The 19,893-nt window shown below is 41.1% G+C and overlaps 1 protein-coding gene across 6 annotated transcripts in view; it reads left to right on the top strand.

The window, feature by feature from the left end:
• CRACR2B (calcium release activated channel regulator 2B) overlaps positions 1-19,893 on the top strand; it is a 370,935-nt gene that overhangs the window by 176,823 nt on the left and 174,219 nt on the right. Inside the window, exon 1 of one of the 6 annotated variants that reach the window (XM_086957751.1) lies at positions 17,785-18,221. The exons of 4 other annotated variants lie outside the window; for them this stretch is intronic. In XM_086957751.1, the coding sequence (XP_086813877.1) occupies positions 18,008-18,221 (214 nt within the window). In that variant the 5' untranslated portion in view covers positions 17,785-18,007. Of the gene's footprint in view, positions 1-17,784; positions 18,222-19,893 lie in introns of those variants that run through there. One more of the 6 variants, XM_086957750.1, reaches the window with a different exon arrangement.

Genomic DNA, 19,893 nt, shown 5'->3' with positions numbered 1-19,893 from the left:
TCAGCTGAATTAAAACATATGCTTTTTGAATGCCATTCCCTGTCCCGTTTCTGGTCCCAGGTTTGGTTCCAAATTAATAACATTTTCAATACCCGAATTTCTTTTTCCCTATCTAACGTCTTTTTAGGTTCATTACCACCCTCTTGACCTCACCCAACTCCAAACCCTTCATTAATTGACTTGTTATTAGCAATAGCCCTTCATTTAATAACTTCCAATTGGAAAGAAGCTGAGAAAGTTACCTTCAGAGCTTGGTGGAATGCTGTTTGCTTTCATCATAGATTGGACACAAATAATGTTTCTCCCATATCCCTATCAATTAAAAGAGATATTTTATGGCTTCCTTTAACCACTTACCTAACTGATATAGCTACAAAATCTGCCAATATAGTTAATACTCCAGATGAAGTTAGAAAACCTCCATAAATATTTTATTGTCTTTTTCAACTTGGTTCTAGTTATATTTTTTAGATACTGCTCCTTTCTCTTTTCAACTATTGTATTTTATACACTTAAGTTTATAGCATTCCTAATTAGTTATGTTACATGAAATAGGTATTCAGGTTATCCTACTGCTTTTTTGATTACTGTTGTTTCAAAATAATATTGTAATACCATTTCTTGATTTTTTTCTTATCCGCCTGACCTCCACCCTTCTTTTTCCCCTTTCTTTCTGTATCACGAATACGTTTTTTGTTTGTTTTTCAATTTACAATTATAACATTTATAATTTGTGATTTCTTCTATTTGGTGTCACTTCCGCTGTATGCAATATATTTCCTTTCAATAAACCTTAAACTTAAAAAAAAGGACCATAGGAAAATGAGTATTTCCTTATTCTTGGACTGGTGTGATTTTAAAACCATTCTCAAAAAAGGGGGATGAATTGCTACTATCTAATTAGAAACTTACCTCCTTACTCGATGAGATATCTAAAATGTGTGCTAAAGTTCTTTTACAGTTTTGAACTTGTTGGGCAGCAAATCACTCCACAATCGATCACTGTTTGGTCTTATGTTCATTAGCCAAAATAGCTATGTAGGCAATCGGGAAACTTAGTTGTTGCTTTGTGGACTTTCGTTCCACTTTCGATTGGGTTGACTATGGTATCCGTGGGAACAAAATCTGGGCCCTGAAAATACCTGGTGATCTGCTGCATATGACTTAGCAGTTATATTCCAATAACTGGTTACAGGTGTGTTTAAATGATAAGGAGCATGTCCATTCCTATAATTATTTGGGAGTAATCTTTAACTTCAAGCGTTACTGGTCTACGCATTTCTCCCTTCTGAGCCGTTCCTTATTGGGCACTGGTAACTCTCTGAGAAGGTATGATGCTACAGATGGAAGCTATTCTCTTGAACCACTCTTAAGAGCATCATGGGAAATTATTAAATCGTAAACCCTATAAGGAGCAGAACTGTTTGCACATGGCCTAAGATGTAAGTGGGCGCCTTTGAAGGTTTGTGCATTAAAATATTTCTGCCAGTCCCTGCAAATACGATGTTTTGAGCCATCCATTTAGAATAGCATCTTGTTCCTTTGAACTCCCTTTCCAGTGCACGGCCAGTTCGCTATTTTTTCAATCTGGAGCACACTACAAACAACGCTAATAGCCATCTGAGCCAGGAAGACCCTTCTAAGATACAAAGTGGGTAAACTATCTGCAACCTTAGGCTCACCGGTTTCTAGCCCCGACCTGGATCACCCTGTAACAGATGTGTATTGGTCCTTAAGTGATTCGAAACTGAAAGAGATAGTAAAAGAGAAGGCCCAGTTTGTAAGTTACAACCCCAACATCGTTTATTTAACTACTAAGAGCTCGGTAAAAATGTTACCCAGTGGATGTGTTCCAACGACATATAGTCTTACTTATTTGTTTTGTTGCCGCTGTTGGAACTATCACCATAAGATTGTTTTAAAAAAGGGCTGTGTCCATGTAGTTTAAATGTCAAATGTTTTCCTTGTGTTGTTAAGAAAGAGAGGCAATACTACACTACCTTAAAACAGCCAGGAAGAAAGGAAGATTATGCGCCCTCTCGTCATGAAAAATGGCCAGGATTGGGTCTTTGCCATAAATGTCGTTGTTGCTCTTCCCTCGACCGAAATAACTTTTGTATTAGACAATTTTTAAAGGCTTCTCTCAAGAAATTATTTTGTTGAATGCCAACTTTACAGGAGGTTGACTGCCACCATTTCTTTTTAGTGCAATTTGTTTGGTTATAAATTGTGTTTTTAAGATTCTTTTCCATGATGATGCAAGAGGAGGAAATATTTGGGGAAGACAGTGAATGTTTTTTCCTTCTTATTCCGCTCATGCTATTATTAATACAATTAGATATTTTATGCTCTTAATATGACGGCACTTAATTGTAATTCCCTTGATTATCTGCTATTGTTATTGTATTTTAATATTTTGAATTGCAGCATTATTATTATTAAGTGGTAGCAAGGTGGTGTATTTAAATGAGTTAACCTAAGGGGCATTCCAATAATTTAAGCAGGTATCTATCTATCTTTTCAACTATTAAAGCACTTTACAGTGAATGCCTTGCACACCTGCTGGTGTCGATGCACTTTCTTGCCTTGGGCTGTATTTCCATGTGCAATGCAAGGATGTGCATTTTAACAATGTTAACAAAAGACGGGATTGTTAGTAATATAGTTAGGTACTTGATCTTTTCTAATGCACTTTATTGTAATGACTCTGAATATTGACTATAAATTATTTTACTTCTATGGCCTGTATTTTGTATGTGAAACTAACTTTGCAGGCCTTAATGATGTTCACATATGGGGGGATTACCCAGAATCTTGTTTTCCTTGACACATTGCTTAACAAAATGAAGTATGTCTGTGTCTTCAAATATCATCATGTTCAATAAGCACTTGCAATGCCAGTATTTCTGGTTTTTAATGTTGTAACACGTGCAAACGTAGGTATGTAGAATTGCAGACTTCTGCATGCCTGTGCTTCCATGCTTAAGCATAAAAAAATCCAGACTCGTTAAAGTGCCCTTTGACCCTGCTGCACTTAGAAACGAAAGCAAGGCTATATTAAAGGCTCTCGTGCCTTCCTTATAGTCCACCTTTTAACAAGGAAAGTCAGATTGCAAGGAAACCTTTGCCGCAGTCCTACTTCCATCTCTACAACATAGAAGGAAATGCAAGACTATGCATATACATTTTAGCTGTAAAATAGCCCCTCATAAAAATGAGAAAATATAAAGGCAATCCTAAGAGCCTGGGACTTGTAACACCAATAAAGATCATGGGTTTTCTTCCTCGGGGCTCTATTATGTTTAAATCACTGGTCTGAACTAAAAAGAAACACTCAGCAGGAGTCCCAGGCAATACAGGTGAATCCACTGCTGACACCTCCAGATTGCCCATCTGCAGATGATAAAACCTAAAAAAAAGTGTGAGTGAAAAACCATGTAGCTGCCATGTAGATATATCGTATCAGAATCACCATACCATCCAATCAGAATCTAGAACCTCCCGTAGTAGAATGACAGCACTGGGTAAAGGTCGGGAACCTAAGCCACTCAAACTGCAAAGAGCACCAACTTTATCCATCTGCTGAGTTTGGACACTGATGGTTCCAGAAGTTAACAAGTGAACCCAAAAAAACAGCCTTTCTGTCTGAACCCTACTGTTCTTGAAAAATAAATATAAAATGGTCTGCAGATGTATACACAGTAGTGAAGAGCTACTTCCCTCAGGGAACAAAAAATAAGAAAAGAGCAGGCCAGTTTTTGTTTTAGCAGAGTGGTACTTAGATTAAACTTTAGGCAGAAAGAGATAAAACATTTGGAATGAATATCAGGTAGACGTCTTTCTACATGAGAGCCCCAACGACTGAGGTAGTTGTGCTATAAAGTAGATACGGACTTTAGTCTTTTCCAAGGGAACCTCTGATACATCTTTAAACAGATGATTTTGCAATGCTTGAAACACTGAAGACAGATTCCACAGTGACACTAATATTGTATCAAATAAATCAGCAAAGAACAAGCGTACGAGGCATTTAAATGCTCCGCCTTATCCAGACAACCATTTGGATCTAGTGTGAATTGCAGCTCAATGTGCCTTCAGGGTACCAAAGACCAACCTCTTATGGAAACGTTCCCTAACAAATGCATGAGTTATGAATCACTTGCTTGTCAAAGTTTAACTCCCTTATGTCATTGGCTGACATAGGCTACAAAAGCTTGTCTGGCCTAATGCGAGTAAAGGATCAATACCAGGATCTTCTTAGCAGTTGGAATAATTTTATGGGTTTGCAAACAAAATATAAAAAACTATGAGCTTGATGAAGATGATGAATCAGGTGGGAATTCCACGAGGTAGACATTTCGCTGTACCTTTCACCTAGCTGTCTGTGATAGAACTTCCATATTGCCAGGAAATTCGCCCACAACTGAACAGTCCTGTGGTAGCTCAGTATTTGCATAGTCAGGGATATTGATGAAGCTTACCTCCAGATGCTTTTTTAGGTTTGGACAATTATGAATGGAAAGGGAATCCTCTTTGATTAACAGCTTGAATTTGATTCCTCACCTGAAACATATGTCCCCTGATAGGATATATGTGTCAGGAAAGGACTGCACTTTCCCCAAAATAGAGTTGCAAACATTCTGTCATCAAATCCTTTGCCATTGTTTCATCAGGAGTCAATCCAAGAAACCTGATTCCAGTAGGAGATATTAGCCAGAGTAAATGATGCTGTGCAGGATTATGTCATATAGTAATCAGCATGGAGAAATTGTAATCGACACTACTACCTTAGAGCCAAGAGTTTCAGGGATCCGCGGATCTGTGAGGGCAGCAGGGCGGGAATTGGAGAGGACAAGAAATGGCAAGCTAAAGCAAGCAAGCGAAAACAAAATTATACAGAAGTAGAGTGTCACCCCCATCTAGAAGTTACAAACTACTCTTGGATGGTTTTAGTCTACAACAACATTGGTACTATTCATCTGTGTGTCAGTCAAGATCTTATACATGCTTTACAGCTGCTGCCACTTGTGACAATGCAAATGTGTTGTTGCTAGATGTAGGTAAATAGTATTTACAGATTCGAAAATACTGAATTTTACCGATTCGGTATTTTCGAATCTGTAAATGCTATGTAGCTAAAAATTCTGTAAAAATTACCGAATCGTTAAGATTCGGTATTTACCGAATCGGTATTTACCGATTCGGTAATTGCCATTCATTCCTATGGGCCTTGAGGCCCATAAGAATGAATGTCAATTACTGAATTGGTAAATACCGATTTGGTAAAAAAGAGAAAGAATCAAGGGTGGCAGGGTGTCACATTGTTACCCTGTTGCACCCCTGAATAGTGCTTGTGTGCACATGTGGCACACATACATGCCCTAAGGGCATGTATGTCTGTCACATGGCACAGTCGAAAATGCACAGATTTGCATTTTCAAAGGTATTCGTTATTTACCACCAACTAATAGTTGGTGGTAAATAACAAATCCTTAAAGCACATGAGCACTCTTTAAAATGCTTCCTACATGCCATTTACCTATTCGGTAAATGATGAATCGGTAAATACCGAATCGGTAAATACCGATTCGTAATTTACCGAATCCTCCCCTACATCACAATTGGCTCAATACCGGTTGGTAAACCTGAAATTTACAGAATTTCGGGTTTACCGACCGGTAATGGGCAGCCTACATCTGGCCCATAATATCAGATACATCAGACATCAACTACATCTGTTGCTAAATTGATGCCTGGTACTATGACTCATACTTCTCTTCATTTAAGGCAAAATACAAAGCCATGTGGACAGCATTAATCGATGCCATCCAGTTTCACTCTGGCAGCTAGAAGAGAATGACCCAGCAAAGATAATTTTCAGTGCTTGGTCCATTTTTTTATCCACGACTGCTGAAGTGTATTTTAGCAGCATGATGGATTTCCTTGTCAGATTAGAAGGATCAGAAAAGATGGAGTCCATTTGCAGCAGCTCCTTCTTGGCTCTATCAATGGAATACAAGTAATACATAATCCATTTTTCATGATATTATTATTCACTAAGCAGCACTTGCTTAACCGTGGCAAGAAATGGAGGTTAGGCAGTGGAATAGAGTTGCTATCTGCAAAAGGACTGGGATCAGATGAAGAGCCAGGCCCTCTGCTAGCAACAGTTGAATAGCAACGAAAGCAATAGTCGTAATGCAAAAACGTCCCCACCAACTCTGGTTTTATAGTGAAAGAAAACATCTAAATAACTGGAGTGAAAAGAGCCCTTCATACACCCGGATCCAGTGCCACTGCAACTGCTACATTGTTGATTATTTTGCCCTCTGCTAGTACATGACTCCTGTTCATCCTACCAAACCAGGTGAAGCATTCCCTCTCTTTACTGAAGGAGAGACTAACAGCTGTATGTTTCGCGGAGTGCGATTGGGATTTGGACAGGGAAAGAGATCAGAGTTGTCATTGGCATGGACATTTCCTGGAATAGCCCCTGTGCCTTTTTGACTTTCCCTGTGGGAAAGTGAAGGTAGGAGGCAGGAGAAATATGGTCGCTTTTCCTCCTATAGTAGGACTTGGTTAAGTGGTTGTGGGACACCATAATGTAGCATAACTACACCACCGGTCAGCTACCCTTACAAAGAACTCATCTGCTCCTCACTGTGTGCTATTTCTCTCCTCCACCCGGTAGCCAGAGGTGACCATCCTAGTAATGTCATCCGGTCTGTGATGACCACTGGTGCATCTCCTATTGATAAGTGTGACTGCAAAGTACGGAACATAAAGTCTTTTAAACATCTCTTTTCAAGACGTTGTGGAGCAGGTTGGCCCCAGATCAGCAGCAACACAAGTCATAAAGGGTGCCCTCTGGAAAGCAGTTCCATAAGACCCAGAATGAAAAGGTCATTGTGTACTGGATGCTAGAGGTGACCATCCTAGTAATGTCATCCGGTCTGTGATGACCACTGGTGCATCTCCTATTGATAAGTGTGACTGCAAAGTACGGAACATAAAGTCTTTTAAACATCTCTTTTCAAGACGTTGTGGAGCAGGTTGGCCCCAGATCAGCAGCAACACTAGTCATAAATGGTGCCCTCTGGAAAGCAGTACCAAAGGACCCAGAATGAAAAGGTCAAGGTGTTCTGGATGCTAGTGCTCATTTAAGGATCAAAACTTGTGAATGGATCTTCAGGACTTGAGATATCAATCTAGAATAACTAACATGAAGGTGACAAAGATGTAGCACACAGGGTTTAGGCTTGTAGAACTGGAGCCTGCTGTACTGGAGCTTGCCGATTTGCAACAACAAATTTCTCAATTTCGCCCAGCCCTTGATTCAACAATCGAGCTTGCCGTACTAGAGCTTACAGACCTAGAGAATGGAGGAAAACAGTGGAGTTTGCACACTGGAATAGATGATAGCCCCAGTAAAGAACACCACAGTCACTTTGTATTTATTAGTGGAACAGGAAACACCTATGCACAGTCCTAATAGCAGTCATTATTGGCCAATGAGTCTACAGCAGAGAAGACTGGCAGCCATGATGGGATGGCTGAATTACTTACCGGTAATCATCTTTACTCTGATTTTGCATTCCTTGTTCCATTACTTATTTCTGCTAATAGTAAGCCTAAGCCTTAGGTGTGCACCCCGTCAGGATTTCCTCTTTGATTTTTACTTTCACCCTCATTACTATGTAAACAAATTTCACCTATATATACCAAGTGTGGTGCATTAGCTTTGATTCCCATGAAGACTCATAAGAACTTAAGGAATGAGACAAGGAATGGAATCGCAGTAATAAAGATTATCGGTAATGAATCCAGAATTACCTCTTCATCCTCCATCTCCTCGTCCCATTCCTTATTTTGGCATACATACCAAGGCAAGATTTGTTCTTTACTGGACCACACAGGTCAGAGGTTTGTGCAGACAAAAATAAGATTGAATTAAATTATACACAAAAGCAAACTTACCTTCATTGTACCTACATACTTCTCAATGCGTTTGTGCTAAGCATCAATTCATTACCTTGTACTAATTTCATGAATCACGAAAGTTGACGGATTTACCCATGTGACTGCCACACATTTGTCCACAATGGATGTACCACCCCATTCTGCCCATGAGGCTTCCATCTTGTGGAACAAGCTTGAATAGTTCCTGAAAGATATTTACCTTTATTACAATGTGCTATTCAAATCACCTCTTTCACGGTTGACAAGGATGATTTACAACCTCTATTTGCTGCTCTAAAATTCACAAACATGAAAACACATGTTCAATAGTCACAACATCTTTGTATGTATTTTTTTACGGTTCTAACAACATCCAAACTATTCACATGAGGATCTCCATTTCTGTCTGAATCAGTTTGCAGCCATTGTATCTTCAACGGTTTTTAAATATGGCGGAACACAAATCAGTGCATGTGGGGAGCGCGAAAATCACGCTAGAGCGTGATCCATCTGTAATAAGCATTGCAGTCTTTGATGCAAATTTGATCTGCTTCCTAAAGGAGAGCGACAATTTCCCTTCGTCGGAAACCATGCCTCATAACTCTCAAAATCCTGAGTTGGTTGAATATGAGATTTGTGTACATTTATCAATAACCCAAACTGCTCCAAGGTTTCCACTGTTCTCTGCAGATGATATATTGTATGCCTCCTGGATTCATACACTATAAATGGGTCATCCTGGTACGGATGCACTTACACTTACCTCAACTAGGATGGCGATCACAAGAGCCACAACTTTTTTTGATGCTTTGAACCCAAACAGCAGAACATAGAATGAACACTGCAGGTTCCCCATAGCAAATCTCAAATCTTTTGATGTTACCTTGTAATGGGGTTGTGCAGGTAGGCATCCTGCAGGTTAGGTAATGTGAGAAAACACCCTTCTAACATCAAAGGGACACAATTCTTAAGAATGTGTTCATTTTTAAATTCACAGGCATAATGAGCAAACTGAAATTCTTTAAGTCTATGACCTGTATGCACTCGCCTGATGACCTTTTCACCCAAAAAACTACTGAATGTCTTCCCATTGGCTGCTACTCCTGTGGTACAGGGATTATGGCTTTCAACAGAACCAGTAACAAAATGTTGTCTTCCAGAGTCTTAGCCTTGACCAAATTATGAGGAATAGGGGTTGTTACAAGTCAAGAGTTTGGTGGCATCGCATTAAGACATTACTTCTGGATCCCCTAATTTTCCCTGAAGTCTCTCTGCCATACCTTCTCATATAGAAAAAGCCAACTCCCTACTGTAGCAAGAGAAATCTGCGACATGGCATTCATGACATCTGCTTTTGATTGACCACTCATTATATTTGGTGGCATATGCTGTCATATGCTGCTTGGGTTGGAATCGTATCTTATTTCAAGGTGGTTCATATCTTCTTTACCTTGATCTTTCATGCTTCCTCACCCTGTCATAATACTTTAATTTGTGCTTAAATGGTTCTGTAAGTGTTTGATTGTTAAAGTCTTATATAATACAGGTTTCAGGTTCTCGCCAGTCTGTATCCTGAAAATAACATCTTTAATAAAGATGCTTTCTGTTAATGACTCTACTCTCCATAACCATACAAGTATCTTTTTGATGCCACCAACCCACCTGCAGCAATTTAAGAAGCCTTCAAATAGTCAAAAGTGACAACCTACCAATATTTTGCTTGTGCTTCCATTACTGTCAACAAGCAAGACGTGTCCACAGATTCCTGTATTGCCAAGGAAAGGGCATGAAAATCTTTAACCAAAGACTTAGAGGTATATACTGCATATTTCCCTGTCCTCACCATGAAATTTAAACCAGAATATTCTCTTTTTAATGCTGCTTCTGCCTTATCAACTGGATCAGATACGACTATGTCCTCAGTTCATATAGCTGTCTGTCTGATAGATGTGCTAGTAAAGGGTCAATTAATAATGTTTGTGGAAGCTCCTTATTGCCTTTGGTCAAGGGGTATACTTTTCCCATGAACCTAGGCACTGGATTGTTTGTTTAGAGCTCAACACTATCTCGCAGAATTGATTGGAAGTTTAGGCACAACCATTTTATTAAATTCTTCAAACTGTTCCATCCTATTGTTGTGGGCTGCTCATCATTGGGTGCCAACTGTAGTTTTGAAGACAAGACACTAATCCTTGCACCCCCTCCTTTTGTATATACTTCCCACTAGTAGAAACAAATTTCTGGGATCACCATCATCATAATTTGGAGAAAGCCAGGATGAGGATATTGAAGAAGAGGATTATAAAATAATTCTGAGAGGAAATAGTTCTTGAAGGATAGTTTTGTGATCTCTAGGGATTCTCCTGCTATTTACTGAAGGCATCAGAAATAGACTTAACCAGCACTTGAAGTCGCTTATTGGTTGCTTGTGTTACCTCTGACTCTAAAAGATCAGTTCCTCCTACTTCGCACTACCCCCTTTCATCCACTAGAGGAGAGGGAGACAAATGGTGACTCGTGTGTGTGTGTGTTTCCTCTTGCTTGCTGTCCCCCCCAAACAAAAAAAGAAACATAGAAAAAGATAAGGAGACATCCTTATATACAGGCCCTATAAACACCTCCCCACTCTTGTTTGTCAACAAGTAAAAACAAATTCCTTAATTACAGGAGTACTGTTTAAATATTCAAAACCAGTAATTTTTATTCTTATGTGATTTTTAGAAAACAAGAGGAACAAGTGTCATATTCCCAAAAACACAGCTGGATCCTAAGGCTAGTAGGTTTTATGCCTACCTATTGATACAAAACTAAACATTAAACCTCTGTTTCTCTCCTTGAGGAATCCTTCAGTAAGTGCTACAAGACAAAACACCTTGATATTCTAATGTTACAGTATTGTTATTGTAACTCATCGGAAGCATACCTGTGTACTTGTTTCTAAAATGAACAAAGGCAAAACACAATGTAACTCTCAAAAACCAAACAGTAGGCCAATGCACCAGAGACAGAAAACAAACATACTGGGGCCATGCCCCACACCTCTTTAACGTAAAAGAGCAAAATAGTGAAAGAACATGCCCAAGCTTTGTATGACAATATGCTTGCCATTAAATATATAAGCAAGCACTGTCAATACCAATAGGTCTGGCTTATGATGATAGTGTCTTTTGTGTCACTGATAGGTGTAGGCACTCAATAAGTCTTTATACACGCAGTGTCACTCATCTTTGCACTCACACAAAAATTCATCAATTCTCTGATATCCTTTCATTCACGTTCTGACACCACTGCAATAAAACACACACAAAATCAAAAAAATATGCAAGATGTATTAAAAGTATATGCAGAAAAAAGAAAACATGCTTCCTTCTAAACAAGACAGGCATATGTTAGTTGTAAAATATTATACATAGCACCTGTTGTCCGTCTTTCAAAAGTATCGTAAATAGTCTATAGTTATTATAAAGTTCAAACCCGGCTGCCACCTATAGAACCAACGCCATTCTCAACGCATCCATCACCACAGCCACCTTCCCCGAGGAATGGAAACACACAGAGGTCTACACCCTGCTCAGGAATCCCTCTGCTGACCCAAGCGGACTCAAGAACTACTTCCCCATCTCTCTGCTTCCCTTCCCTGCCAAAGTCCTCGAAAAGGCCATCAACCTCCAACTCACCGAACACCTAGAGAACAACAATTTGCTGGACGCATCCCAATCTGGTTTCCATGTCAACCACAGCACTGAGTCAACCCTGATTGCTGCCACCGGTATCAGAACCCTCCTTGGCCATGGAGAAAAAGCAGCCTGATCCTCCTCTTCCTCTCAGCAGCCTTCAACACCGTATCCCACCACACTCTCATCAAGGGTTTCATCACATTGGGATCCAGCGAGTCACCTTCAAATGAATCGCCTCCTTCCTCTCAGGAATAACCCAGATAATCAGCCTACCACGTTTTATCTCTGGACCCAAGGACATCATCTGCTGCATCCCTCAGAGTTCATCGCCCAGCCCCACCCTGTTCAAATCCTACATGACACCTGATGCCAACATCGTCAGAAGCTACGCCCTCAACATCATATCCTATACTGATGACACCCAGCTCATCCTCTCACTTTCAGAAGACCCCCTCCACCATCAGGAGTAACTTCCACAACTGCCTGACAAGCATCACAGACTGGATGTAGACCAACGGTTTAAAACTCAACACGGACAAGATTGAAGTGCTGATTTTTGGAAACAACTTATCTCCGTGCAGCGACTTCTGGTGGCCAGCTGATCTCGGACCCACACCGACTGACCAAAACCGCAACCTTGGAATCATCCTGGACAGTAAACTTACCATGGAAAGCCAGATCAATACAGTCTCCTCCACCCACTTCCACACCCTTCGCATTCTTCGTAAGATCTTTAAATGGCTCCCCATCAACACCAGGAAAAACATCACCCAGACCTTACTGACCAGTGGACTGGACTATGGCAATGCATTCTACGCAGGAATCACCACCCAAGTCCGGAAGAGATGCCAGACAATACAGAACACAGCTGTCAGACTCATTCTTGACCTCCCAAGACAGACCCACACCACCCCCCACCTCAAGAAGCTCCACTGGCTTCCCATCCAGAAAGGATGACTAATAGAGATGCTGATACACGCCTACAAAGCCCTCCACAACCAAGGACCGCCTACATCAACCACTGGCTGAACTTCCACCAACCCTCCAGACAACTCCGCTCCACCACCCTTGCGCACATTCCTCACATCCACCATAGCAACAGCAGAGGACGCTGCTTCTCCTACCTCACCACCAAGGCTTGTACCTCCGAACCTCATCCTCCATCCCAGAATTAAAAATGGGACTCAATACCTGACTGTTCGACTGATTCCTCCTCCAGCAGCAGGAGCCCAGAGCCTGGATACCCGCACGGGCGATTAGCCGCTCTTCACAATTCATAGTTGATTGATTGCTTGATTGAACCAACGTTTTGACCATATTAGATTGATAAAACCATGAGACACTATGGACAGCAGTATTCCATAATGATCTCCTGGTTTAGAGGAAATGGCAACTTGGGATGCGGCTCACTGCAGATGAAATGAGCAGTAAGCAAGCAACTCAATAGCACAGCCGCGGCCGGTGGTGGGAGTACCTGCCGGGCGGTGACGTGGGGAGGGGCAGGGTGGGGGGTAGTAATATATGGATTACGGAGTTTAACAGGTAAGTAAACATATAAATAAATAAAACGAATTTCGTTGCGTGCACTGCATCACCAAATGCGATGCAGTGCGCTCTACGAAATTTGTTTTATTTATTTATATGTTTACTTACCTGTTAAACTCCGTAATCCAAACATTACTACCCCCCACCTGCCTCTCCTCCTCCCCAGGTCACCGACCGGCAGGTGCTCCCACCACCGGCTGCGGCTGCATTAGCACTGCCTAGAGTCCTGTAGTATCCTCATAAGAAACATTAAAATAAAAAGAGAAGAAGCAAAGAATTGAAAGTGGAACTATATTAAGAGAAAATTCAAAAAGAAAGGACTGGCCGTTCAGCATAAATATTAGAGCGCACTCATTTTCAGGTGGATGCACACACATTATCTGAAAATGCCATCATTAACATGGCAAAAGAGCCAATGACTGATGCAAAGGAACCATTTCCCTCTTCAGTTTGCTGTCATTGATGGAAGCAAAGTGTAATTGACAATGAGACAGACACGGTGGACACAAAGGCTCTCCATGTATCTATCTGGATATATATATGTATATTTATATATATGGATGGCTGTTTTATGTAATGATTTTTTTATTACAGGATCCAGATCCTGGCAGATATCTAAGAAAAGATTCTAACAAGAATCATTATAATGTAAAATTTTTTACCTATATTTTTGTCAGAGGCTGTAACCAACACCAAAATCATTCCAAACAAATGTAATTTGGTATGTAGAGTAACAAAATACCTATCTTTGGTTTTTAATACAGGGAAATAACAATCTACCCATAATTGTCTGTTGATTTTTATATATACTTGTGGCAATCAATATATCAAGCCTAACATGTGTATTATTCCTTTCATAATAAACAGATCATACCTACAGCAATATAAATATTTTTACCTAGTGAGCCAATCAGGTCTGTAGCTGTTATCAGTGGTTTATCACCATAACTAACTAGGCCTCCTGTACTCAGGATAATACACCCATCAGGCATACATGACATAGAATACAAAATTTCATTTGGCACGGTTTTGCCAGAGGGGTAGCCAGTGCTTGCCTACTATGATAATATGTGAGATTGAGATTCCTGTAACAAAATACCTATCTGTAGGCTTCAACACAGTGTAATAACAATCAACCATGAAATGCCTCTTGACTTTAAACAGATGCTTTAACTATCAATATGTCAGGCTTGCTGCATTCATCATAACTTTTCATTATAAACAATCAAACCTATAATCTTTATCATTGGCTTGCCACCATCAGTAATTTAGACATGATGTGTTGGTTAATAGGATTCCTGTAAGGCACCCATCAGTTATACTGTAATAAAATTACAACTATGTAAAAAATATAATTGTGAAAAAGTTTTTAAAAAATCCTACTAATAGAGCCTAAAAAAGATTAACATAGCTCAAATCATATTACCCCATATTTTGTTCAGGTGGGTCACCAGCACCAAACCTTTTGCCCACTACAGTAATTCACGAGACTCCATCGAACAAAATCCCTGCCTCCAGGCTTTGCACAGTGTAATAACAAATCAACCCTTAAAAGCTGTTTGTCTTTAAAACATAGTTTTCACAGTAAGTAAGTCCTACTTCCTTTGTCATAACTTTTTATTATAAACACCTCACACATAAAGAATCTGACATAACTTTTCCCATTGATCTAATAAGGCCTCTACACTTTAACAATAGCTTGACACTATATACAACCCAGGTCTACAGAAGTGCGCAGAAGCTTGAAACCTTCAGTCATGCATATATAAAATTACAAATATGTGCAAAATACAAATACACAATTACAGTAGGCAAAACAATGTAAAAACCCTCTCAATATGGCCTAACGAGAAACATCACAAATAAATTCTACTCCCAGAGTTTGTCAGAGGGGTTAACCTACTTCATTACCATTAATTTACATGGTAATCTGTGAGATTACATGTAACCAAATACGTTTCTATGGCCTGTAGCATAATGTGACAACAACCCACTGTTAGAGTACTGATTGCTTTACCATAGGCTTTTCACACTAAATTAGCCAGGCCCGGGGCCTTTGTAAGAACCTTTGATATTAAACAGGTTAGACCTATAGCATTGGGCATAACATTTTCCTGTACACCAATCAAGCCTAAAGCTGTTATTATTGGCTCATCACTATAATAAACTAGGGCCTACTGTAGTGAGCATAAGCTTTCCCACAAGAAAACCATCATATATACAGTCATAAAATGTTAAATTCCCCAAAAACGCAAACGAATACAGTTGGCAAGCAAAATACTATCTCTCGTCATAGAGCTTGAAAAGAATTGTGCCAGTGCAATTATTCTATTCTCATGAGTTTTAGAGGGGGTAACCAACATCAAACCCTTTGCCACCCAAGGTATTCAATGAAATTCTATGTAACAAAAAAATACAACATGTAGACTTTAATTCAGAGTTATAACAATTCACCCTTAAATGCCTATTGACTTTGACCTATGCTTTTCAGAATCAATATGTCTGGACTACTGCCTTTATCATAACACTTTATGATAAACAGTCGAGCATGTAGCCTCTATCTTTGGCTTGTCAACATAACCAACTTATGGCCATTGTACTAAGCATATGTTTTCCATAAGTCAATCATCCAGCATTCAGTCATAAAAGTAAAGATCTATCCGCACACTTTGTTCAGGTTGATCACCAACACCACAACCCATGCCTGCTTAAGTAATATGTGAAATTCTGTGTAACAAAGTACCTGCCTACAGGCTTTACCACAATCCATCCTTCAAAGCCTGTTATCTTTAACACATACTTGTTAAAATAAGTAGGTCAGGCCTACAGGCTTTGTCATGCCTTTTCATAATAAACAGATCAGACCTATAAAATCTGGGATGATTTTCCCAATTAACTGATGAAGCCTTTACCCTTTACCGTTGGCTTTACATTTTACCCAACACTGGTCTATTCAAGTGCACATAAACTGGCAACCATCATGCATGCCTTTATAAAATTACTAATATGTAGAAAAATACAGCTTGCAAAACAATATACAACCCTGCTCAATGGCCCAACATGCGTCATCACAGTGAAACCCCCAGGGTTTGACAGAGTGGGTTGCCAACGTCAGAATCCTTGCCAACTATGGTAACTGGTGAAACTTCATCTATAGGCTTTAATATACAGTAATAACGTTCCACACCTAATGACCTATTGACTTTAATATATGCTTTTCACAATAAATACGTCAGGCCTAGTGCCTTTTTCATTACATTTCATAATAAACAGATAAGACCTACAGCCATTATCATTGGCTTGCCACCATAACCAACTCAGTCCTGGTGCATGGAGTATACTCTTTGTCACAAGCCAAAAAGTGCAATACATGCAGTATTTTTAGTGGAAGCACACAATTCGGACCAATCAAATTCTGAACTCAGGGAGACCAACATGTGGGTTGAGCCTAAGCCCCTCTCCCAGTAGTACTCTGAAAGCTCTTTCTTGCTGATCACTTAAGGTCAGGTGCCATCCAGGACTAAAAATGCATGTAGGTTAAGGGACTGCCCTCCTCCCATCTGTGCTGCTGCCAGAGAAAAACACCATACGTTAACCAGCCATCTAAGACACTTTAATAGTATTACAGTCATGTGTGGACCTTTGAAAGTTCAAGTTCAGTCAACTGGGTAAATAAACATAATGAGCATAGCTGTGAGGAGGGTAAGCACTTTTTATGGAAATAGATGACTTCTACCCAATCAAAACATGTATACTGGATCCCAACATGCGGATGGAGCCAAAGCCCCTCTCTTGGGGATTCTCACATAATTGTCTGGTGACAGCTGCCCTGTCAAGCCAGACCATTAAAAAAACACCTCCAAGAGCTGCATTATACAAAGGCAGGCCCAGCACTATGTTTGTGAGGGATACACACAAAAACAGACCGTATAGATGGGTGAAGTGCCTTTAGATAGTACAGCGGCCAGAGGCACAGGGTTAGCAGAAATCAAAGAGGAACGCTTGATAGCGATGCACACGTAAGACTTCATCTTACTATTAGCCAAAGTATACAATGGGACAAGGAGGTGCGGGTGAGGACATAAGCTCTCAGAGTCACGAGGCGTTCGAATATATGCAGAATATACTGGGCACAGAGAGCATGGATGCTCAGTCTCGATTTGAACTCTTTACTGGGTTGCCAAGTTTACACAGTTTGAACCTGGGATTAGAAGGGATGTATGAAGTAGCACCAGAAATAGGGGTGCCGGAGGTGCTGCGGTACCCCCATACAACTTTAAAGAGTTTAGCTAGAGAGTGAGCTGTTAAAGGAGCCCCACAAAGGTTTTTTCCTGACATTTTTGTGTTTTAAAACAAACCCTGTCAAATATATACTTTAGCGCGGTGACGTCATATTGAACAGCACCCCTCCTTTAAATATTGGTCCAGCACCAGGGGATGCATCCGGCAAAATCAATTAGAATGTTAAATCTAGAATTTCATGCCCGCTCTCTCATTTTCTTAAAAGGTGACTGCGCACCACGGGTTAAGAGGGTCAGGAAACGCCGTGACGAGAGGTGGAAACCGGAGCAGCAAGAGAAACCGGAACTGCGCTGGCAGCCCCGGCGCTCTGCTGCTAACGGCCACCCCAGCACCGCAGCCGGTCGGAGAACCGCCAAACAAAAACACCATTATATAATGCGCTCCCCAGCGTTAATCACGTGGCATCGAGGCGCTAAATAAATGCTACATTGTTATTATTCCACGGCGGGCCCTCTGCAGAGCCTTCTGCGCGCGCGGCGGCGGCGGCTCGGTGCAGCCGCGTAGGACCAGTGCTGCTGCGGGAGATGGGGAACAGCTCCCCGGACGGCGCTCCCAGGGAGCGGGGACCAGGTACCGTGCCTCAGGCAGGACTTCTGAAGGATGCGCTGTTTTCTGGCCCTGATGCTTGGACGGGTTCTGCGCCTGGAGCACTTAAAAAAGTCGCTCGATCTGCGACCAAAATTCATCTATCCGGAGCTGCGGAGGGAGTTGGGAAATCCTACATTTCACCTTCTTCTGGTAAGACGGCCTTTTTAGAAGATATTAGTAATAGGTTTACTGTGAAGAGTTTCGTCAGCGCGCGCCGTTTCAGTAAGATAATCTCCGAAATCTGAATTTTCATGCTCAGGATTTGAATTCTGCCAAAAACTCGCACCATGTAATTTGAAATAAACTGGGTTGAGCGGTAACCCAGTTTTAGAACTTTTACAATTGTGGATACACTATACAGGCCTCTCCAACGAGTAGCCCGGGAGCTACTAGCAGCTCTGCAGCTACCTACAAGAAGCTCTCCCGTGAATAGCCCAGTTTAATAAAATAAAAGCCTTTGCTTGTCAGAATTAATATCGGTATATTCAAATTGAAGAGTGTGTATTCGAGACGAAATAAAATGTGTGTATCTTTGGAATTTCTAAGCTGATGTTTGGAGAAACAATGGTTCAATAAAAAAAGAAAAAATTGAAAGCTGATTTTTGAGTGTTGGGTGCTGTATTTCTAATATATTATTATTACCTTGATGCCAAGGGTGTTGCTGCTATGACAGTGCGTTATTATGCATGTAAAGCCATTCCAAATTGACATATCCTTTCTTTATGTTAATGATGCCAAGCAGTCGCAGCCAGTATGTCTTGCGGCTGGAGGGATGAGGGGGGGCACTCGGGGAGAGGTGCATTCGGGGGAGGTTTAATAAAGAAAAGTTACGTTAATGTACCTTTGCCGGCCTGTCCCGCGCCGTCGGTCTGCGTCGATAGGAAGCAGCAGCAGGCAGTCTCCCTCCCCTCAGCCAATCACAACGCTGCAATGGCAGTGTTGTGATTGGCTGGGACGCTGACCCCACAGGCGTTTATGGGGAGGCCATTTTCTCTATGTAGGCCGCACGCAGCCTACATAGAGTCACTGCAGAGTGTGTATGACTGGTTTGGTCAGCCATTGGGCCTACCAAACAGTCAGCGCCCACAACAGTGGGCAAGCCACTCCTCCCCTGCCCTCCAGCGGACACGCCCCCCCGATGGCCCCCACCCAAGCAATGCCTTCTGCTTTCTCGCAGAAGCAGTGGGGCAACGCGCCTCCGCCCACATGGAGGATCAGCCCTGATGCCAACCCTTCTTGATGTGCTGAGGTGATCTTGCATACAGTAACCACCAATGTCATCTTGTGGGATAAGGTGACTATTACAACACTACAATACTAATAGTATTAGTAGCGAAGGATGATTTTCATTGAATATAAGTAGCTTGTATTAAAGAAAAAGATGGAGACCCCTGCTCTAATGTCTCTCTTCTGCTGAGCCCATTCTGCTGGCCAATGATAGGGGTGAGGTTAGTGAGAAGCCACTGACTTTTGTTTGCCAAACAGCTGTTGTACAAAGACTGACTGAGAAGGTCACCAAGGTCTTCCCGGCGCTTTGCTCGGTGCACAATAGCTTGGTACTCACATGGCACCCAGTGTTGCATGATTTACTACTTTGGCGTAACTCTACAAGGTGTGCTTTCCCAACCACGGGTGACACGGGTAAGCATGGTTACAGGCACCAGCAATGAATGCGAAAGACAGGTTACTCTAGCCCCGCAAAACACTAGTTAATGTGTAATTGACATAGAAGTATTGCTTTTGGGCTACTAACAATCCCATAAAGGGATCAGGGCCACCATGGAATCAGAAACAACCCTTATTTCTTTATTCACAGTATCAC

Source organism: Lissotriton vulgaris, chromosome 2_1 (assembly GCF_964263255.1).
Source record: "Lissotriton vulgaris chromosome 2_1, aLisVul1.2, whole genome shotgun sequence".
NCBI classification, from domain to species: Eukaryota; Metazoa; Chordata; class Amphibia; order Caudata; family Salamandridae; genus Lissotriton; species Lissotriton vulgaris.
Note: the sequence above shows the minus strand (reverse complement) of the source record. Positions and strands in the feature narration are given on the sequence as shown.